Source organism: Pseudopipra pipra, chromosome 23, assembly GCF_036250125.1.
Source record: "Pseudopipra pipra isolate bDixPip1 chromosome 23, bDixPip1.hap1, whole genome shotgun sequence".
NCBI classification, from domain to species: Eukaryota; Metazoa; Chordata; class Aves; order Passeriformes; family Pipridae; genus Pseudopipra; species Pseudopipra pipra.
Genome location: NC_087571.1, coordinates 6,314,923 through 6,337,183, shown reverse-complemented (window position 1 = coordinate 6,337,183; position 22,261 = coordinate 6,314,923). Strand labels below are relative to the sequence as shown.

General features: G+C 51.6%; 1 protein-coding gene across 4 annotated transcripts in view; it reads right to left on the bottom strand.

Annotated features, from left to right (window-relative positions):
• The window catches only part of SIK3 (SIK family kinase 3), a 72,741-nt gene that overhangs the window by 8,734 nt on the left and 41,746 nt on the right, over positions 1 to 22,261 (bottom strand). Inside the window, exons 4-19 of one of the 4 annotated variants that reach the window (XM_064634738.1) lie at positions 19,251 to 19,412; positions 13,226 to 13,350; positions 12,829 to 12,952; positions 12,031 to 12,149; positions 11,584 to 11,694; positions 11,310 to 11,450; positions 10,769 to 10,846; positions 10,554 to 10,663; positions 9,925 to 10,078; positions 9,092 to 9,247; positions 8,467 to 8,537; positions 5,334 to 5,477; positions 2,394 to 2,544; positions 1,498 to 1,623; positions 1,094 to 1,179; positions 301 to 410 (exon numbers count right to left, since the gene is read on the bottom strand). In XM_064634738.1, coding sequence (XP_064490808.1) covers positions 301 to 410; positions 1,094 to 1,179; positions 1,498 to 1,623; positions 2,394 to 2,544; positions 5,334 to 5,477; positions 8,467 to 8,537; positions 9,092 to 9,247; positions 9,925 to 10,078; positions 10,554 to 10,663; positions 10,769 to 10,846; positions 11,310 to 11,450; positions 11,584 to 11,694; positions 12,031 to 12,149; positions 12,829 to 12,952; positions 13,226 to 13,350; positions 19,251 to 19,412 — 1,968 coding nt within the window. Of the gene's footprint in view, positions 1 to 300; positions 411 to 1,093; positions 1,180 to 1,497; positions 1,624 to 2,393; positions 2,545 to 5,333; positions 5,478 to 8,466; positions 8,538 to 9,091; positions 9,248 to 9,924; positions 10,079 to 10,553; positions 10,664 to 10,768; positions 10,850 to 11,309; positions 11,451 to 11,583; positions 11,695 to 12,030; positions 12,150 to 12,828; positions 12,953 to 13,225; positions 13,351 to 19,250; positions 19,413 to 22,261 lie in introns of all 4 variants that reach the window. The other 3 variants (XM_064634741.1, XM_064634739.1, XM_064634740.1) reach the window with 3 other exon arrangements.

Genomic DNA, 22,261 nt, shown 5'->3' with positions numbered 1-22,261 from the left:
CAGAGCTGACAGTGATTTGCATAAACCCAAGAATATCAGCCCTTCTTCCCCACCCCCAGGAGTGATAAGTAAGGATCTTGTGACAAGAAACCCAACAGCACATTCCAGCTGGCAGCTCCTCTCGAGCTCTCGATAACACCAGCCCTTGCTGCCAGATGGAGAATCTTTTACATCATCAGCAAACTGTGTAGCGCCTGGGCCGTGGGGGACTCAGGCCCTGGCACCCCCACACTGCTTCCCTGAGGTCTGAGGGACCACAGAGCCCTGCCAGGGGCCCACCCAGCTCCCAGGACTGCTTACCATGGGGCTGGAGCACACTGCTGCTCACGGGGGGTGGGCTGCTGTTGGGTTGCCTGAAGAGGTGGTTGTTGGGGTGGTTCGGGGGCGGGCTGGATGGCTGGATCCGTAACCTACGCAGGGAAACAAGCACCTTCTCATCATGCCTGCTCCTCGTTAAGATTCCTTCTCAACTGTGAGAGCTGACGCCAAATGCTGCACGTCTCGTTCTAAATAAACACCTCAAAGCCCTTGCTGGGGATCCCAAGCTCTGTGCAGCTTGTATTCTCTTCCAAGAGCCACCTGCCTTGTCCAAATCACACAGGGAGTGAGCACGACCTGGTGACTACGACAGAAAACTGGGGACAAGGACACCCCAGGCTCAGCTCCTGACTCACTGTGTGCAGTGACACACGCTGCTCTCCTTTCCCGTAACTCAGCCTGCCTCACCCACAGGTCAGGGTGCTGAGGGCAAAGACAGTGACCTCACTGAGGGCCTGGAGAGGTGTGAGACATGCAGGAGGCATGAGAGAGCCCAGCTGCTGAAGTGGCATCTTCAAGCCACTCAAAAGGCAGGACTGTCAGTCCCCTGCTCAAAGCAGGTCTGTGCCTTTGAATCATGTTTCTCTGTTTCTAAAATCCTTCTGACAGAATCCAGCTCAAAGGATCAGGCACATTCACCTGGGAAATGGCTGTGCCAGTCTCACTTCATAAACCTCCAACTCAGCCTGGCCTCTCCTGTGTGTGTCAGCTCATCCCCAGGTCTGAGTAAAAGTAAAACCCACTCCCCAGAGTGTTTCTAAAGTCATTTCTTTACCTCTGAAGCTGGTGAGTGAGCAGAGCTGGCTGGTTTTCACATGGAGCTTGCAAGGGTGGAGATGGCTGTGGAGGTCGGATACAATCCTGAACCAGGCACCACAAGAAAACAAAAAGTGTTTGCAGTCAATGTTTCAGTTAGTAAATTTAGAAACATTGCTGGGTGAAGCAGGATGTAACCAGATGCACTGAATTTCAGTCCCTCACTGCAGCCCTGGCTACCACAGCTACCACAGCAGCTGTACAAACATCTCTGCTGAAATCCTTCAGGCTCGGTCTTGCTACAGCAAGCCCAGCAAAAACTGCCCTCCCTCAATCCCCCCGGGACCCGCTCACGAGTTGTGTCTGCAGCAAAGCAGGAAAACACAGCTAAGCCTTCAGCAGCTCTGGCTCGGGCTCCAGTACCTGAATCTGCTGATGAAGAATCTGATGGTGCTGCTCCTGCTGGTACAACATGTGCTGCTGCTGCGTCTTCTCCAGCGTCCTCTCGTCCATGTGCCCACCGTACATCTTCTGGAGCTGCTCACACTCCTGCAAGGAACCCAGCACGTTCTGGAAATGACCTTCTCGTGCACACTCACTGCTGTGCAAAAAGGCATGCTCTGCATCCCACCCCTCCGAAAAAAAGCTGGCAAAAAAAGCCTAATCCATTTAATTTGACAGAATCAGGTGTGCAATAATGTGGCAAGGCAACAGAAAAGCACTGGGTGCATGTGACACTGAGCTGGCACCGTTGTGTTCCCTTAGTGCAGGCAACAAGCTCTGGTAATGACATTTCACGGTGAGGAGAGAATCTCATTTCTGTGGTGCTGCAAGGGGAAAGGCCTGTCCTGGGGCCAAATCCTGCTCCAGCCATCGGCAAGATGTGCCTGGCTGTGCAGGGAGCATCACACAACACACTCCAAACTGCGGTGGCAGGAGCTGTCCTTTCCTGGGACACCCTGGAACAGCCCCAATACTGCTGCCACAGAGAACGTGACAGGGCAGCTGCAGTCCTGGTGGGCCCTGCAAGAGCAGGCAGGACACACATGAGTGGGCACAGCATGACATTTCCTCCCCAAAAAGAGGGGGGTGGAAGCTGCCCAGCTCCCCAGCTGCAGGTGAACTGCCTGTATGCTCAGAGGACACTCAGGGGTTGCTGCAGTCACACAGAGAGGGAGCAGCCCCTCAGGTGGGAAGTCCCCACTGTGTCCCCTCAGCCTTTAACATAAAGATTCCGCCTTTTCCTTCCCGAAGCAGCAAGGCCGAGGCAATAAAAAGCCCTTGCAGTGGCTCTCTCGAGACCCCCGCCCCTCTCTCACCTGCTGGAGCTGTTTGATGCTGCTGTTGTTGCCCATCTTCTCCAGGTGGGCTTTGAAAGCCTGGATGCTGGCAGCACCGTCGGAGAAGCGCCGCACCGGGGAGAAGCGCTCGGTGGGGAGGTGCAGGGTGTTGGAGTCCTTGTAAATAGAGCTGAACATGGGGAAGGGGGTTAGTGGCACCAGCCAAAAAACAAACTCCAGTACAGAGCCATTTCACTTCCACCAGCTGTGCCAAGTTCCACCTGCCCACTCACACAGAATAAACTGTGGTTTAGAAGGAGAAATAAAGTGCCACCATCACCTTGAGGAGGAAGCAGGATCACTGAGTATCCTTGGTGCCTGGGCAGGTAAATGTGCTTTATGTTGGAGACAACTCAGCTACAAATGAGATTCCAGATGGGCAGCAACTCACTGTCCATCCAGACAGATGGATCTATCCCTCAGATGGAAAAGGTTTATAGAAACCACTCAGCATCCTAAAAAGCTAAAATTCACCAGTTCAGTAGCCACTTCCTGAGTCTTCCAGCTCCCCTGACTACACCTGATGTCTGTGGAAAACAGGAATGGCACATGGAGAGAGAGAAGCCTGATGTGTTCTGCAGCTCCAAAGAGGAAGGGAGGCTGGTATTCATGCTTAGGGATCCCCTGAACTAAAAAGGGGATGGGAAGGGAACTCTGCACTTGGGGGAAATCCTTCTCACTTAACACCCAGAGCCTCCCTGTCACCTGGATGCCCTGCATTGGGCACATCTCAAAGGCAGACACAGCCAGTACTGAGGCAACTGTGCCCAAGACACCACGAGCAATTTCCCTTCTCAATGAGATTTCTTCACCATCAGAGGGAGCCAGATTTTTTTCAGGAGCTGTTTTCTCCCAAGGTTGGGGCTCCCCATTACCACTGAGCTCCTCTGCCCTGACATTAGGTGCCACCTGTATTATCACAATATTATTAGGTGCCCACTTGGCTGCACCTGGACTGGTCCTTAACTCCAGTGCCCATCCAAGGCCTGTTCCAGGCTCCCCTTATCAGAGAGTGATCAATGCTGGACCCCTTCCAGCACACTGGGTTCAGTTTTGTCACTGTCTCTGCCTTAGCAGGATGTACTGCAGTTTCTGTAGATCACACACAACCTTCTTCCAAGGACAGAGCTGTGCTCCTGCCTTTTGATGCCATCCCATCCATTATCCCGATCCATTTGTTCTCCTGTTGCATTGATGGAAAGCAGAAGCTACAGATAAAATCAAGGTGCTGAGGTTCTGAAGGCTGTGTGGCCAAGGCAGAACAGCTGCACTGCCCAGTACAGTTGCTGTACTTCAATTTGGCTTCCAGATATTTCAACGTAACCAAAATCAGGGGCTACGTAAGAAACTATAAGATGGCTTAAAATAGGTTAAGGGCTAAAATAAAACCCATCTGCCATTCAACAACAGGGTTTATTTACATAATGACACAAGACTGGTAATTCCTGTGCCAGGTATGTCTTGGACTCAATGTGGGACACTCTGTTTAGGCCACGGTCAGACGAAATTTCCGTGATTTCACAGGAAAAACACGAGCCAGGCTCACAGCATGTTATGACACTGAGGGTGGAAAGTACAGATACCACCCTGCTCGTGATGCAACAGCCTCAGGACTCCGGATCCAAGTGGCAGAGGTGACACCAACGTTATTTACAGGGTAAATGTGTTTTAAGTCTTGTAAAAATTCCGCTCCTTTCCCTGTGTGAGGGACCTGGCTTACCTTGAGGATTTGCAGCAATCCTGAAAGCAGGACACAGCACATTCTGGTTGTTTTGCAAGCTGCTCTCCCCTTCCTATCAAGCTGTGGCCCTAGAAATCTTTCCCCTCCTGCTCTTCCCATCCCCCAGGCACCTCTGAGGGAGTAACTTCAGGGCAGAGAGGTGCTTATCTTGGTTTTCAGGAGCTCCAGCGTGGCACTAGCACTGCCTCAGTCTGCTCAGAGTTCACCTGTCCCTGCTGATTACATCAGTGCTCAGCTCAGCAGGTCTCTGGCTACAATAAAAAGGGCTTTGTCAAGCCTGCCAGTGTGAGCTGCCTGAGGGGCTGGACACCAGCACCAGCCTGGCCTGGCAGCCACTGCTTTCCCAACAGGCAGCACACTCCAGTGTGCAGCTGGTTTGCTCCCGGCACAGAGGGTTCAGAGCACTTTTAAGCATTTTTATAAGAGGGGTTTTTTTATTAAGAGGTTCTTAAGCTCCCTCTGGAGCATTAGCATCTCCGGTTTGCTGCTGTGACAAGGACTCAGTCACATTAACACCTCTCCACCAGGAGTGTCCCTCCCACACATTCTGAGACTGTTTAGATCCAATCCCACGGTTCCCCCTTTCCCAGACACTGATTGTTTTTCTCTTACCACCCCAGCTTCCTTTCCCCACATCATTCCCACCAAGGGTTCAGATTAGAAACAAAATGACTCTTGAGGAGCTTTGCAAAGAGACTTTGCAGTCAGAACACACAACTCTGGTGCAGAACAGTGAGGGTTTTAAGCCCTGCTGTGGATGACTTGGTGTAATCTTTTGCTTGTATCTGCCTCCAAAAAACATTCTGTAGCAAATTTGCTACTCTGACATTAACATTACAACAGGGAAAAGCTTTCCTTTAAAACAAACAGCTTATTCCCAACCTTTCTGTGATGGCAGCCATTCCCGGAAAGCATCTCCAGCCACAAAAATGGGACTGGAGGGAAGAGCCAGCCAATTCCTGCTCGTCCCTGCAGGCAGGGAGCCTGTGCCAGCGTGGAACTCACGGCCCCAGCGCGGCCAGACACCCTCTGCTCTGTGGGTCTGCTCTTCAACCCTACTCCTCCTCCTCCTCCTCATCCCTCCCTGCCAGGCAGGATGTCCTCAGAGCTCCGTTCTGGATGCCAGCTGACAGGGTTCCTGGCCCAAAGCTGCCCGGCCGGCCGGTGCCGTTACTCACCGGTGCTGGTCGGGTCCCAGGTGTGGAGCCCAAGCCCGGGGTCGGAAGGACTGCTGTCCTAGCTGCCTCTGCAAGTCTGGAGGGATTTCAGCTGTAGGGTTGGTCATGGCCAGAGTGTGCCTTTTTGACCTATTTGCCAAGTATCTGCAACAAGCGGGAGCACATTTTATAAGAGACTGATGGGAGTACTCCAAAAACAGGGAGCGTTAGATAATCCAAAGAAAACGGGAAGGAAGAAGCTTCTGCAGTGCTCAGAACACGCCATGGGCACGCTGCCCATGCCTGTCACAGCACTGGGTTGTCAGTGCCTAGGGGACAAGTGTAGTTTCAGCTGCTGGTGCTCCAGCCTCGGAAGGAAAGAGGAGCCATTCGCTCTTCCCAGCAGGAAAGCCACGTTGCTGGTATATCCCTTTGGGAATACCCAGGTGACTGCCTGCCCTCAGCAGGCATTCCCTCCACTGGAGCAGGTCTGCCTCCCTCTCCCAAGGCCCCAGTGCCCACGGGAGCCAAGACAGATGATAACCCAGCAAGAGCCGGGCAGAGAGCAGGCACAGAGCGAAGCTGCTGCACCTTCCAGGGTGGTCTTTGCACCCCAGATCCCGCAGGGAAGGGTGCAGGGGGGACACCCCAGCAGAGATCGGGGTGGGCAGAGCCTCGGGCTGCCCGAGGAGCACGAGGAAGGGCTGAGGCTGAGGAAGGGCTGGTGCCAGCCCGGTCCAAGTGCGCCATCTAGTCCCTGCTCCGCTCCAGGGAGTCGGGAACCGCGTGGGAGGCACAGCGAATGAGATCCCGAGCAGTGAGAGTCCCTGGGCTTGCCTCTTACACCACAGCTGGGAGGCAACGGCTTGAAGGAAAGCCCCCTCTGCACTGGGAAAGAGCTGCAGGTCTCCTGCAACCCCCCCAAAGACTGGGAGTGTGGAACTCGGAGCCTCTGCTCCGACGAGGATGTGAGGAAGGGCCACACAGCGCTGAGAGCCACTGCCCTGCCCTGCTGCTCCTGGCACAGCCCTGCCCAGGGCAGCCGGGGTGTGGGCCAGCAGAGAGCAGGTGAAGCCCCTGCCCAGGTTGCCCTGGGGGTGAGGAGGGGGCCGGGGCTCCCTCCCAGAGCTGTTCCCACTCAAGGCCAGGAGGGATGAATGCGAACTCAACTCCTTCTGCTCCTGTGAACCAGCAGTGAGGTGGTAACCGGGCCAAAGACCACTTGGCCAGTGACACCTGGGAATTCTCACCTTTGCTCTTGTCCCCTGCAGCTCCCACTGTGAAGCAGAAAGAGCAGCAAGCAGTACAGTCGTTGCCTTGCCCAAACCCAGCCTCTCTTTGCTACTGAAGCCACTTAAGCAGAAGAAGCAGGTTAAGAGCGCTGTGGTGCCCCGCCAAAGCCTGTGCCATTAGCTGTTTAAGAATCATTTGATGCAGATGGGGAAAGTTTCCCAAAGAGCTTTGCTGCTGTGGTTTGCTAAGATCATTTTATTTCAGCCCTCCAGGGAACAATCCAATCATGAGCTCTAACAGCGTTTCGGGTGGAAGAAAGTTTCCCAAAGCTCCAAGGAGACGTGACTGTTCCCTGGAACAGAGAGAAGACCTACGCTCTGCTTTCAAGGTCAGATTAAGGAGGGCAAAAGCTGCTCACTGGTGGCTGCAAACAGAGTATTTGGGGCAGTGTTCTGAGAAGCTAAATATTTGCATCTGTCCATTATGGTAATGCTATTTACCCTTCTCTGATGACTACTGACATGTTGCAACACAAGGGGTGGAGAGCAAGTTAACACACAACCTGGATGGTGCTTTTTCAAGGCCATCTGGTGGAAGAAGAACATGTGCTGTGAAAGGACTAAAGGCAGCACTGTCGAGAGCAGCAGTGACCTCTTGGTCCAAGGGGATTTGGCTTCCAGTGGGATCTGAACATTTCAGTGCCTTGCAACCTACAAAATGCTGGATGGAGGTTTCAAAATGTTTCTAGCTGAGCTAATGCTTTAAAGGCTCAACTGAAACCTCTGGGTTTAGAGCAGTGAAAATCTGCCCAGGTAAGATGTTCAGGCATCCCCTTGCCAAGAATGAGATTTATCTGGTTTGCATAGAAAGACTGCCAGCTGTCTGAGGACATTATGGGCCCTAAATTACAACTTTTAATGACTACCGAGGCTATTATTGATGCTAAAAGTAGACTTTCTAAGCTCAGGTAGGCAAAAGGAATTTCAGTGCACAGTCTGTCACTGCTCACACTTCCTCTGGAGCACCAAGAGGAGCAGAGCTGGCCAAGGCTCTGGAGTATGACCTGCACCCACCCCAGTGTCATTCTGTCTGTAACAATCCCCAGTCTGAACCTTTCTGAGCCCCTGAAGAACCCCTCCCTTACTCAGGTGCTGGCCTGTACAAAGCGGGGGATCCAGAAAGCTCTTCAAGGTAAGAAGCAGGAGCACCCACCACACATAGTGCACCAGCTGGTTAGCAGAGAAGAACTGTGCAAAAGCTACTAAGAAAATGTTAGTGAGGCCATGGTTAGTGTGTTCATGGACTGAGAAAGTACAAGCATATTCTATCCCCTTCCTACTACATGTTTGGAGCAGACACAGAGAACAGAAGTTCCCAGCCTGAGAGCTCATAATCCTTTCCTTATTGGAGCAGGCTATTTTAAGGCCTAATGCTAAAATTAGCAGCTAGAGGTACCCGTATTTCCAGCAAGCTCACTTTGTTTGAGGCATCAGAGTTGGATGTTTACTGCATGTCTTGATACAAAAGCTGCACTGGTACCCAAGGCCACAGAGGAGATCCTCCCACCTCCAGCACTCAGCGGGGAGCGGGAATCCCTCGGCACTCACTTGGCAGGTTAGTGTGGATTGCATGCTGCTGCACACTAAGCAAAGGAATTTAGCAGTTCCAAGAGCTTCTGGAGAACCTACTGCTCAATCAGCTACCCATTTCAGGGGAATCCAGCTTTGTAAGCACCCAGTAGTGCCAGAGGAGCAATTGCCTGCAGTAATCAACACCCACAGGAACAGGAGAAGTGTTGAGCTTTTGCTGTAATCAAGTTTGGTGCCCTGGTGAGGTTGCTGTGTTTGAATTCAGCTGTGGAACACCCCAGGGTGAGCCTCGTGGAGGTAGGAAGGACAAACGTTAACAGAGCGGGAGTTACCTCTGCACAGCTTCCTGATCTGGCTCCCCATCAGAGCTCTCCTCATCCACAGGGGTGACAGCTGGGACAGCCTGTGGAGAGAAGAGAAGCCACAGTTCTAAAGGACAGCCAGCACAGTCCCATCCACTGAGGGGACACCTGACCTTCCCAAAGGAGCTCTTGCAGGGCTGTGTGTTGGCTCCTCTGCAGCAACAAAGAAACTCGGCCAAGAACCCCTTCCAACATTCCCTCCCCAGTCAAACTGCCTGTACAAGGTTGCTGCTACATGGAAAATTCATTGATACAGACGCACCGAGGAAGAAAGAACATGCATGAATGCCCAAGATGGACACTTCAGTTTCTCCATGGCATCAGCAAAGGAGAAGAAAAGCAATCATTAAAAAAATGCATAAACACTGTCAATTCCAGAGAGGAACACCATCTTGGCTGCCAGATATCAGAGAGCACAGCAACTCTCCTGCATGGGGATAGAGCACCCCACTGCTCCAGAGCAGGGGAACCTTTGGAAGCAAGCAGGCACATCCTACACGCGGAGTCTGCTGTGACCTGGACACAGTCACCTCTGCCTGCGGGAGGAGATATTTTTAAGCACACCCCCATTCTCTCCTGTCCCTTTGGTACTCACTGGCGTCATGGTGACGAGCGGGGAGGGGCCCCGGGGCCGCTTGAGCAGCTGCTGTGCGTGCAGCTGGATGTTGGCCCCGCCGTCCGACGCCCGCCGGCCCAGCGGGCCCATCCCGTTGAGCAGCTGCAGGGTGGGGGGCTGCAGCAGGGACTGCTCCTGGGGACACAGACAGCCCAGTCACCCACCCCGAACCAGACCCCAAGGTCACAAACCAGACACGGGCAGAAGAGAAGCCTCCTGGGCTTCAGGAATGTCACCAACATCTCGGGTGATGTGGGGCAGCGAGAGGCAGTGTCAATGGAGGAGCAGGGTTTAACTCTCCATCTCCCTGCACGCTGCTTTAGCTGCCAGCCTGCAACCTGCAGCTCAAAGCCAGGCAGCACAGTCCTATTCCTCCCCAGCCCACCAATTAATCTCATATTGCACTGTTCTTTCGTTCTTCAGCTTTTCCATAGAATGACAGAAACCCAGAACGATTTAGGCTGGAAGGAAGCTTAAAGCTCATTTTGTTCCAACCCCCTGCCATGGGCAGGGACACCTTCCACTAGATGAGGTTGCTCAGAGCTCCATCCAACCTGGCTTTGAACAATTCCAGGGATGGGGCAGCTACAGCTTCTCTGGGCAACCTGTGCCAAGGCCTCACCACTCTTACAGTAAAGAATTTGTTCCTAATATCTAATCTAAACCTACACTCAAGAACCAATTGGAGTCATACCTAAAGAGAGTAAATCTTGAGGCTTCTGGACTCCAAGGAATTGGCAAACAGAGCAAGCACAAACACCCCCCCAGCCTGGCAGGGCACAGAGCACAGCAGGGAGCACAGTGGGCACTACCTTGTACTCCAGCTGTCCTGTGGGCTGCAGGTTCTGCCTGGGCAGCACGTTGTGCATGAAGTTCACATTCGGGGTCACCTGCAGGAACGGAGCCTGAGGAGTGACACGGGGGAAGCCGGGCAGGAGCTTCTGCAGATCTTCCATGACTTCCGTCCTATGCAATCACATTCAGAGAGGTGAATTAGCCATGATGTGAGGAAAACCCCTCACAGACCCAGTACACACAGCTTCCCTTCACAAAAAGCTTCTTACTGCTCTGGAAAATGGTCACACAGATCAGCCAAGTCACTCCTGTGTTTTTGTTTGTCCCTTTTCCCCCTCCATGCTGAGATTGGCCAGAACTAGCTCTTGGCATTAACCTTGATGGCACTTATCACAAAACCTTCACCTTGGACATGACATCAGTGCAGCTCAGGTGAGACACTGTCTTGCACACCAGTATAGCTTACAGAGAGCTGATGAGGAAGAGGAGGAGGAAAGCTTCTCATCCCCATCTGAAATACTAACCAAGTTGTGCAGTGGGACTGAGACTTTTAAAGGAACACCCAGAAGGACCAAAGTCATGTGCTGGGAGTAAATCTTCAGGTCCCATTAATCCTCCAGCTGGGAGTTTAGATTCCAGTACTCACCGTGGGTCAGCCACTCCCACTGTGTGCCTCCTCATGGAGAGGTATCGGACCAGAGCCTCGGGTGAGGGCTCTTCCCCTTCATCACTGTCCAGGTTCATTGTTCCATCAGTCTGGGCAGGGAAAACATTGGAGAGGTCGAAATACAAGGATCAAGGGAAAGGCTTTAATGCAAGCTGGGAAAAGAACTTGCAGGGACCATTGGGGGGGTACCTCACCTCCACAATCTGGTTCTCAGGGTTGATGAGCTGGACTTGTGGCACATTGATGTTCATGGTGTTGCTTGTCTGTTCTGTCTGCTGAGTGGAGAGATCAGCATCAGAAGACACAAAGACAGCACTGCTTACAACCCCTTTACAAACACTGCTGGATTAACACCAGTGCACAGCCCTAAGCATCTGGGAGGTTACCCTGGAGCCAATGCAGAGCTGTTCATTCTCAGTTCTCAAGGGGTTGCCTCATTTCCCCAACTCCCTTCTGCTCGGGCACTGTCCCTTCTGCTTCCCCTATGAACTGGCCTCCCCCAAAACAAGTGCTCATTGCTTCAACAGCAGCACAAGTCGAGGAAGAAGCACCACAGAGCAGTCCTGAGCAGTGAACTCCAGCTCCCAGTAACCCTCACAGTTCCTTCTCCTCTGTCAGAGGAGAGAATTCTCAGACAAGGAACACTGAGGACACCCACAAGCAAGCCTGTGTTTAGCAGGCAGGGGACTGGCTGGCCTTCCAGGGCTGGAAGGACACCAGGCAAGTGGGGTGTACCTGGATATTGGCTGAGGGGAAGGTCATGGTGCGCGGGATGCTGGGGGACGGCGCGATGCGCAGGTTCTTGTGTCTCTTGAGGCGGTCGCAGAGCAGGCTGTAGATCGCGCTGTAGTGATCGTAGGCATCGGCCCGCAGGGACTGCAGGGAAAGGAAGAGCACTCAGTCCTCTTTGTCAAGTGATAAAATACACTCCATGCTCTGCTGGGATGCTCAGCTGCCACTGAACACACTGATGTCCAGTGGGAACGGGCGGGACACGGCAGGGCCTCACCTGGACCGTGCGCTCCTTGTCCAGCCCCATGTCCGCCATGGCCAGCAGCACGTCCTCGTTCAGCGGCTCCAGCTGCCTCTCGGTCTTCAGGTGCTGACACTCTGCTATCAGCTGGGAGGGCACAGGCTCAGAGTTAGTGCTGACATTCCCAAAGGCACACTGATGAGTCACAGTGCACCGGGCTCCAGCTGCAGCTGGCATGAGGTCTGAAGGCTGATGGCACAGCAACCCAAAATCTAGTGCCTCAAGCTCCCAGTGCCACAGGGAAAGATACAAAAACGTATGCAGAGGAGGAAGGATGTGACAAGCAAGGCCAGGAGACACAGAAAGGGGAAATGCAGCACACCAGCACTGGGAATGAGAGTTCCCAGAGAGCTGGACCAACACGGCAGCACCACGTGCCCGGAGCCTGTTTGAGGCACCGAGCAGCCCCCACTCCCTGCTCACCCTGTCAAACTCTGCGTCAGCCTCCCCCAGCTTCATCCACTTGTGTTTGCAGATCTGCTCCATGGAGAGCCGCTTGCTCGGGTCCAGGACCAGCATGTGGCGGATCAGGTGCTCACACTCTGCCAGGGAAGAGAGGCCATGTCACCCTTGGGAAGGGACAAGGTTCCTGCAGAGAGGGAAAGGGCTTTTTCCTTCCCAGGCAAAGTGTGTCAGTCCCCAGTGTGCCTCTTTGCTGCAGACATTGATTTCCTGTGCTAGGAAGGAGGGAAGCCACCCTGGCCACACAGAGCCCTGAGGTGGTTCCCTGTCACCCTGTCCCTCCCCACCATGACATGACTGACTTTTGGGGACTGAAGAGCAATCTGACCATTCCCCACTCAACAGCTCACTGTGAATGATTTCTCCATCATATTAACCCTGGGCTGCCACTGTGGGGCACTGCTGGGGCTCTCCCCCTTTGGGGTGGGATCTAAGCTTGCTTTGAAAGCACCACATTTTAGTGGAATTTGCTGCATGAAGAGAACCAGTTTTCAGCTGGGAAACTCCATGCAGCCCATGCAAAATTATTCCTTAACCTCACAGCAGGCAACCAAGGATCCACGTATGACTCTTTTATCTGAAAATTAATCACACTTTTCAAACCCAAGATTTATTACTAAAGCACTCAGAGGTATTTTTGCAGCACGAGGACACAGACGCCCATCTCTGTGGCTGCAAACTCACGAGCCATAAAGGGCCAGAACCGAAGCAGGTGTGGTGAAAGGCCCTGCACTGCCGAGCCCCCGTGCCATCCCTTACCTGTGGACATGAAGAAGGGGATGCGGAACTTGCCGCTGAGCACCCGCGCGCGCAGGTTCTGCAGGGTGCTCCCGTCGAAGGGCAGGGCCCCGCACACCAGCACGTACAGCACCACGCCGAGGCTCTGCGCCCAAAAACAAACCCCTCGTCACAAACGGGCCGGTGGGAAAAACTAAATTTAAATGCGTTTCTGGGCAGCCCATGGTTTTGGCACCTCCCGACAGAGAAAACAGGACGTGGTGGCCAGAATGTGATTTTGGAAGCGTTTTCTTCAGAAAACAATTTTTGCCATGTCAGGGCTTTTCTCTGAGACGTGCACTGAGTGTTCAGGAAGCAAAGCCAAACAAACAGAGCAAGAATTAGATCAAAGTCAGAGAGAAAGAGGTTCATCACATACCCAAATGTCAACCTTTGGCCCATCGTACTCCTTGCCTTCAAAGAGCTCTGGAGCAGCGTAGGGGGGACTCCCACACCAGGTTTTAAGCAGCTGGCCAGGGGTGAAGATGTTGCTGAACCCAAAATCTGAAAGAACAAAGAGAATCAATTGGAGGACTGTGATTCACTCCAGCTGTCCTGAACTAACCAGAGCACTGAGTGCCACGTCCAGTCATTCCTCCAGGGGTGGTGACGAAAGACCAAGTATGAACAGTGCCACATCCACTTTGTACAGTATAAAACACACCTGCTGCAAAAAACCCACTACTTCAGCCTGCTCCACACACTAAACCCACACTGCTTTTGCTTAGCAGAACAAAGATCTTTCCAGAATTTTGCTCTTCATTTTTCAGCCATGTGATTTCCATGCCGGAATCGATACACCAGGGATCAGATCACTGAGGGTTGCTGAAAGTCAGGTGGATGGTCTGGAATGGGGTTTTCATCTTGTAATCAAGAAATCCCACATAAATCTTCAGTTAATTCCCAACCTTTGGATTCTTCCATGTCACGTTTCCCAGTTCCCTGGGGCCAGGGCAGCTGCCAGCACAGACAGTGCAAAAGCAAAAGAGAAGAGGAATTTTGATTTTTCCAGAAAGCACTACAGGAGCTGGAAACTTTGGTTATGGTGGGCAGCTCTACAAATACTTCACCAACAGCAAATAATAAATCCTGAAAGGGAAATCAAAAGAAAGGTCTTCACCTCAGAGGCAGCCAGCCATCAGCTTATGTGGGCACTAATGGTATTCTCTGTTAATTAACCTGCCTCCCCCTGGCTCACAGCTGGGACCTGCACTGGAAGGGGTAAGGAAACGAGGCTGAACCCAAGAGAAGTGAGCTGGCTCTCCTAAACAGAAAGAATCTTCACTGAATTGCTTTCCCCTTTTTGCCTCAGCTGAACTGAAGCAAACACACTGTCACAGAGGTGTGCCCATGTCCCTGAAGGAGGTGTCCTCAGCAGCAGCTCCATCCAGGAGCGGGACCACTGCCAGGGCTGTGCCTCTGTTAGTGCCAGAGACGTGCCAGCAGGAGGGCAGGTGACATTAATGCCCAGGGACGGGGACCCACAGCAACAAGGCCATTTCTCATGGCATTTGCAGCAGCAGCAGCTCCTCACAGCAGGGTGTGGGAGAGCAAGGAGGGCCAGGAACACTCAATTCTGATGGATTAAAGCTAAAAACATCGTGGCAAAAACACACAGTGCAGCTGCAGCAAGTGGAAACCTCTGAAGATGAGTTTTGCCTCTGTCACTGGTCAGAAAGAGGATCTGGGGTGATGCACAGCCTGGCAGTGAAACAGAAGATCCCAAAGTTGTGCAAGGAAAATTTGACTGAAAATGCGTGTTTTAATACCTGCATACAAATGATAAAGAATACCTGAGATACAAAAGCACAAAGGTTTTTTTCTTCCCCCCATTTCTTGAAATAAATACACATTCACCTTGAAAATGAATCTTCATTTTTATCTGCTAATTTCTCCTTACAGCTTTTTATCCATGCTCCAAGGGAAGGACTTTGCATGAATCCTGTAGCCATCGAGAAAGGTTAGTTTTCCTAAATCACATAAAACTCCAGGTTTGCTCTAACACATTCAATGCTACCAGTTAATTACCAATTAATTACCAGTTCCACACCAAATCCCAAGAGCAAGCCATCAGTGAGGCCAGTGATGGCCAACACCTCTGTGCCAGGGGCATGGCAAACCCCACCAGCACTCCACAGAATGCACCAACTGTGAGTCCGTGCTCCCACTGCTTTCCTCACAGGATTTTCCATGACCTAGTTTCAGGTGACTCCTCTCCTCCTTCAAACAGCTTCTGCAGAACTCAGCAGACCACCTGGTGCTGCTCCTGCCAGCTCAGCTCCAGGAGGGCACAGCCCAGTTCCTTCTTCCTGTCCCTCCACAGGGGGAAAGTCCTTGCTGTGGAGATGATTTATGCTTATGAAGAATACCTAACACAGCCTGTTCCTGTGGAAACACCTGGAGTGCAGACCAGGCTGCTCAAACCCTACCTCAAAACAGCACAGAGATGGTAAAATGTTCTTTAAAAGCACCACGGTATCAGAACAAGGCAGTTACACACCCTTTGGGTTTTCACTGCCAGCTATGAAGCCATTTAAACCTCCAGTGAGCCTTTGGAGGACCATTCCAGGGAAACAGCACTCAGCTGCACAATTGTCTTTTCCACCTCTGCAAGCTTTTGAGCTGCTGTCTCACGTTCAAAGCAGGATGTGTAACAAGTGCCTGAATTATGGCCACTGGAACAAGCACCAAACGCTGCAGCACTGGATGTGACTCCACCTCCCAACACAGCATTTGGGTCAGGTTTAGATGGAAACTCCTTCCTACTGTGGAATTTTGGTACTTCCCATATTCTGAGCAAGTTATTCTGGTTTAGACACTTTTATTTTCCTTTTATGTACTCGGGGGGGCTTTGAGCACTTGGGGAACCACCTGAATTTTCCAAGGAGTGATTATTGCCCTGCAGAGCCAGGAGCAGCTCCAGCCCTGCACACATGAGAGGCCCAAGGTGCACTGGAGTGCTGCACTGGTCATGGTGAGCACCAGCAGCACAGGCAGGGTGTGCCATGCCAGGGATGGGCCATCCCAGGGATATGCCACTCCTGGGCTGTGCCATCCCAAGGATATGCTGTTCCTGGGCTGTGCCATTCCAGGGTGGTGCCATTCCAGCTGGCAGCACCACGGCCTCAGAACAGACATGCAACAGCTGCCTCCCACACCCTTCTCTGCTTCCCAAGAGCTGCTGGAGATTGGCTGGCTGGGAAACTTCACCCCTTCCACATCATGCTGAGGTTTGCCCAGGGATCCACAGCTTTTTTGGCCAGGAACAGGAGGTGGGCCCAGAGGAACCCGCAGTCTCTCCTTAGGGCACAGGGCCAGGGGGCCACAGGCACGGCACCGTTCAGCCAGCGGGTCCCGGAGCTGCTGCACTCACCCCATGGCTGCCCCGGATTTTGGGATGACAGCTTCTCCCTGTGGACAGCTGCTGCTCTGCCCGGCACCTCCACACTGCTGGGCTCTGCAGGGAGCTGGAGCCAGAGGCTCTGTCATACATGGACACTGCCCAAAGGCTGGAAACAGCTTCCAGCTCCCACCTGTGCTGAGTGACCGAGGTCAGGGCTGGGGAAAACAGCAGGGTTTTAAAACCCCAAAAAAAGTTCAGGGAAGGATTTGAAAACCCCAGAGCAACAAACAAAATCTAAACCAAACAAAACCGCAAATTACCACTTAAATAAACTTTCTTAAAATCTATGGGAAGTCACAGGCCAAGTTGACCTATAAATCCAAATCCTCAGGGGGCAACCAGGTCTCATTCCACAAACAGATGCAGAGGGAAAAGGGCATTTTTGTAAGAGCAAGGTAAGTCACAACGATGTGATATAGGGAAAATATTTAAAAGAAACATCTCTGTTACAAAACATGGGCTCAGTCCCTCACGTTTCCTCAGAGCACAGCTCAGGGAGTGGCGTCAGTATTTGCCCAACGGGGATTTTATCCTCAGGAGGGGAAGGAGCAGCAGACTCTTGCAAATGAATGCAAAGCGATGCATAGATCAGATTCCTCTCCAAAACCATCCCCGGGAAGGCCTGGGTGTTTAGCAATCATCAACTCCTGGCTGAACTCTCCGGCCGGGAGCACAGGGAATGCAGTGCCAGCAGCTACTGACTCAGACTCTGAGAAGGTACACTGGAGAAAAAGCATCCATGGGAAAAATGAGAGCGAGGGTCACGGCGTTGGGATCTCACTGTTTATGGAAAAATAGTACAGCAGCAATCAATCAAAAAAAAACCCCAAATAGTGACCATCAGTGAGAGCAGCAGCACTGCCCCACTCGGGGGCTGCCACGCTCCCTCCCTCAGAGCCAGGTGCCTGCCTAGTGCCAGGTAAGGGATTTAAAGCTGCAAATGGAGGTCAGGAGGAATGTGCCAGAAAATCTGCACTGCTGAGAGCCTGGAAAACTCCAGAAGTTTGAGTTAGACACTGTTAATGGGTTTGGCAGTGAAGGTTCAGCTGATTCTCCACCACTGCAGCTGGCTTTGTGCACTTATCCTGGGAGGTCTGGTGTGAAGCAGATCTGTTGCTATCACTTCTTGATTTCTGCACTCTTGAAACAATGGAAGAACTGGTGTCAAGTTGTAATTGATGAGTTATAGGGAGAAAACTTAATACTTGGAAAATCCTATACCATAAATCAGCTTTTCCAGGCTACCTTTCAAAGCACTACTGCATCTTCCAGCCAAGGCAAACACTGCCACCACCAGGGTGGGGACTATCTCCTGCAGTCATTCTGGGAGCACAGATTTGGAAGGAAAGGAGTTTCCAACTCCCTTAGATAAAAAAAGGTTTCCACAATTTTCAGAGCTTGTCAGCCTGCTCACGAGGACACTTCTTCAGCAAATCCAGTGGAATTCCAGTTTCCACCTGGGTTAGTTTTTAACTTCCCGCTGTTTGCCAGGCACCCTCCCCCTGCACACAGAGCGGATTTTCCCCGTGAACACAAGATGGCCTCAAATCATTAGTGCAGCACAAACCACCAGAAAGTGCTGCTCAGAGACCTCCTGAGCAGCCTCTCCCCGGAGCTCCATGACCTCTCCACTCCTACTCCCAGGAGCTCCACTCCTTCATCAGTGTCTCACTTATCTCCTGCTCCCAGGACAGCACGAGCAGGTTATCACCCCTGTGCCAAGCAGGACATGGTTCAGACTGTTAAGCGTCCAGAGGAAGGTTCATCAGGTCCTTCCCTCCTTTCTATTCCCTCCCCATTCCCTCCTCAAAAAGTGAGGATGAGGGAAGCCTAAGAAATTACTAATCATTTTACCAGAGCTGAGTGTTAAACTCTAACCTAACAGCTAAGAGAGAGAACAGCAAACACAACAAACAAGACTGTTTCCTTTCTTCAAGATGGTATCAAGATAGAGGAGCAGCTCCCCACCTCCCAGCAGTAAAATTGCTCAGAAAGAAAAGTTTTGTAGCTCTCAGCAGTTTAAAAAACAAACAAAACAAAACAAACAAACAAATGACAAATGCTTGTAAAAGGCACAAGCTCTCCCAGGAAGTCTGTTAGGAGAGGGGGCAACAAAGGGCTTTCCAAAGCTGCTCTGCTGTGCATTAGGCTCTGCTAGAATTAAATGGTGAGTATGAGGTCTTCCACTTCAAAAGCCCATGAAATTGGATGACCAGGCCAGCATTAAATCTTCCTGTTTCAATCAGTTGCTACATAATCCCACAAAGCCAAATAAAGTCAGTCCTAGTCAGTGCCCCCCAGAGCTCAGCAGCCAAGATTCAGTCTCACGGTCAGAGGATCAGACATGCAGGTCTGTGTTAGGTCAGTACAGAAATGTCCAAGGAGAAAGGTCTCTGGAAGGGCAGTTAGTGCCAAAAATTCCCACTGTCCTGCACAACTCTGGGAACAAGCAGAGGGCCTTGTGTGTTCAGCAACTTCAGCTTCTCTCCCTGCAGTGACTAAAGCCCCCAAAGCCCTGGGGCCACTCTGGCTCTGTCAGAGCTCATCCTGAATGACTCCAGGAGTGCTGCTTCCCCTTCACTGCTCTGCCATCCACCTTGTCATCCCTGCTTTGCCATTCCTTCCCTCTCACCTAGCCTGACCTGCTCTGAAGAAGCCCTAACCCAGCAGCAGGACTCAGAACAAGGTCACTTTTGTGACACTGTCTCACCCATTACCCGGAGGACCAAACACCAGAGTGTCTGCAGCCACATGTCTGCCTGGGAAGCCAAACCTGCTCTTTTTCCTCCTTCTTCTACTTTGCACTACTCGAAGAGAGACATAAATCTCCTGGCTGCAACCTGGCAGTTTCAGCTCTGGGCAGCAGGCCACACAGAAATCCAAAGCTTCCTTTAGCTGCACTGCGTTTCCTTCCCCCTGAATACCTGGAAGCAGCCAATGCCCACATTTATGAACTCCTGAAAGCAGCTGCCTTCCCCCCAGCCCGCTCTGCTCAGCTCACCTGCTATTTTGATGTTCAGGTTCGCATCCAGGAGGAGGTTTTCTGCCTTCAGGTCCCTGTGGACGATGTTCCTGCAGTGACAGAAGTTGACAGCAGCCACGATCTGCTTGAACTTCCTCCGGGCCTCCTTCTCGGCCATGCGCCCGTGGGCCACCAGGTGATCTGAGGGGGGAAGGACAGACAGTGGAAGGGCTTGACATTTATTTTATTTAGAGGACAGCTGAGGGGACGGCTGGAAAAACAGAGTTGTTTTGTGACAAAGGCAAAGGTTTTAGTATCTTTTTCTACATCAAAGTAAAAACAAAGCTTTCCAACCTTTGTCTTCAGTCAGACACCAAAGCCTCACATCACATCATCTCCACACTGAGAGGTGCAGGTTCCTGGCCATGTGCCATCCCACCTTCCCTCTGGATTTTGTGTCTTTGGTCTAACATGCCTTACAGATAACTCCTGCTGGAACCAGTGAGGTCCCAGGTAGTTACAGACACAACCTGCTCCTCAGCTTTCCAGCCAGCAGAGCTACGAGCTGCAGGAGGTATTTAACACCATCCCTCTCTGCAGATTGGTGAAAAAACATCCTTGCAATATCCAAGAAAGCATTTCATTATAAAAATGGAACTGGCTTCCACTACGGAAATCTGAGCACTCCCAAATATTCTGCTGAAAGCCTGCACTCTCACTCAAAGGTAGTATTTGTTGCCAGCTGGGCTTTCCTTGGAAGGCAGCACTGCACACACGGACAGGAAAAGCCTCTCCAAGAGATCACAAAGGCAGGCACACAGCAGTGACCCAACTGGAGTCAATCCACCTAAAACCTGGAAGCACCAGGCTTACAGAAGCCAGTCCTCACTGTCCCGTGAGCAGGGATGGGCAGGCAGGAGACAGGCAGCAGAAATGGCAGAGAAAGGAGGAAAGAAAGCATCCCTCTCCCTGAAGCATCAGCAGAACAGGCAAAACTCTGCCAGTAAAAGCATAAAAATCAAAGTGGCAGATGAATTATGAGGTACAATTACTGCCCTTTCCTAATACCTTTCTACCCAATATGCAAATCTGGCTAAAACTAACGTAGCAGGTAAGAGATACAGGTAGGAACAGCAGCTTGCACGATTATGGAACTGAGGACAGCGCCATAAAAACCCAGGAGAAACTCAAGATGTGCCCTGGAGAGTCCCCAGTAACCACACGTGGGACCAGGGGGGTTTCCAAGCTTCCCCAGCTCACAGGAACAGTTTTGGAGGTTTACACAAGCCCTGTCCCCTCTGGCACAGCCCACAGGGTAGGTCAGCAGAGGCACCAGTCACCCAAACCCCAGGGGCTTGTTATCCCCTGGCCCCCTTCAGGAGGTTCTAAGCCCTCAGCAGGGACATCGAGTTGGCCTCGAAAGACTTCTGGCCAAAATTAGGCTGAAATGCTCCATGTCCCTCCCTAAAGCCCATTAAAACTGGGGGCTCGATACAGATACCTGTTCTGGAAAATAATAACAATAAATCACTTGTGCAGGTTTCTCATCGGGTGGCTGTGTTTTTCCCCAGTCACCCATTAATTAAAATACCTGTGACATAATTGACTCGCAGTAAATACTAATTACCAAGATCCATCAAAGCACTTGTGCTGCTCCTGACTGCACAGCAACCTACTTCTGCCTTTGCCTGCTCATGTTGAGCAACAGACTCGAGGTGTTTTTTCAAAGAACTTGTCAATTAACTTTTTATTCATCAGATAAACTTATTCCATAAGCAAACCTGAGCCAGGGCTGGGGAAGGAAAACCATCACCAAGTCAAATCTGACCCCCAGCTCACTTGCTGGGAAAAGCAAAGGTAGCATCTCAAATTGCCCCGTCGTATTTCATTAAGGCATTTGCATGGTCATAAATTTATTACTCTGAGGAGCTGGAGACTGACAGCAGAGCTCAGCAAGGGCTGCTCCAATTGAAGTGTTCCACTGATCAACAGGTAATAGCTCAGCTCCTAAACAAGGTCATTCACATCTTCTGCACCGCGGGAATTTCGGAGCGCAGCGAGTGTCCTTAAAACAAAGCACAAGGCTCCAGCCTCTCAACAATTTCGGAAATATTTTAGCAATTCTCCTGCAGGCAAGAAAACAAATCCAGTTACTGCAGCAGGTGTCTTCCTACAAGTTCTCTCCTAAGCATATTTTTGCCCAAACCAGGGTCCCCCTGTCCCTGGCACGGACAGTGACACACAGTTGCAGCACACTTCTCTCTGTGTCTCTCACACAGAAAACTCTGCTGCCCCTCTGATGAGTCAGTCCTGCTTAGGCTGCAAAAAACCCTTTTTAGGTTGGGCGTGAAATTTCACTTTTGATGAAGAACTGGGAGCAGGGGCCACCCCCCGAGCCCTGCACGTAGGCACAGCCCTCCAGCCTGTGACATTTCTGCACAGGCTCCAGAGGAAGGACAGGAACAATGAGGCTACAGAATACTTCACATACCACCAAGGGCAACTGGATGCCAAAATTAACCATTGAGAGCTTAGTCTGCATAAACCTCTCATGCAATGGAGGTTCCAGAGCTGACCTGAGTGCTCAGCTGGGAGCCAGCACCCTGCTCTGAGGGTGCCAGAGCACCCAGACGTGCCACTGGCTGTGCCAATGTCACCGTGCTCCTCGGGGGCTGGAGGTGCAGGGTGATGCTCCTCTGAGTGTCTCCCAGAGAGGAAGGAATGTGTAATTTCATTCCACAACCCTGAGAAATATCAGTCACTGGTCTCTGTGCTTATATGAAGCACCTGACGCCGTTCTCTGAGTTAAAAAAACAATAAAATCCTCCACTGAAGAAAAATGAGCTGGTTCAGAGACGGGACTGACACACAAGTTTCCACTTCTCGCCTCTGGACAGACGCCTCGTGCTTTTAAGTTGCTTTTCTGTCTGGAAAGCAAACACTGCTGAAGCTTCATGTCTCCATGTGGTGGATTAAGTCACATTTCCAGTGAATTTGGGGACATTGTGATGTCAGAAACAGCCTGACCTTCTAGAGATGGGCACCATGTA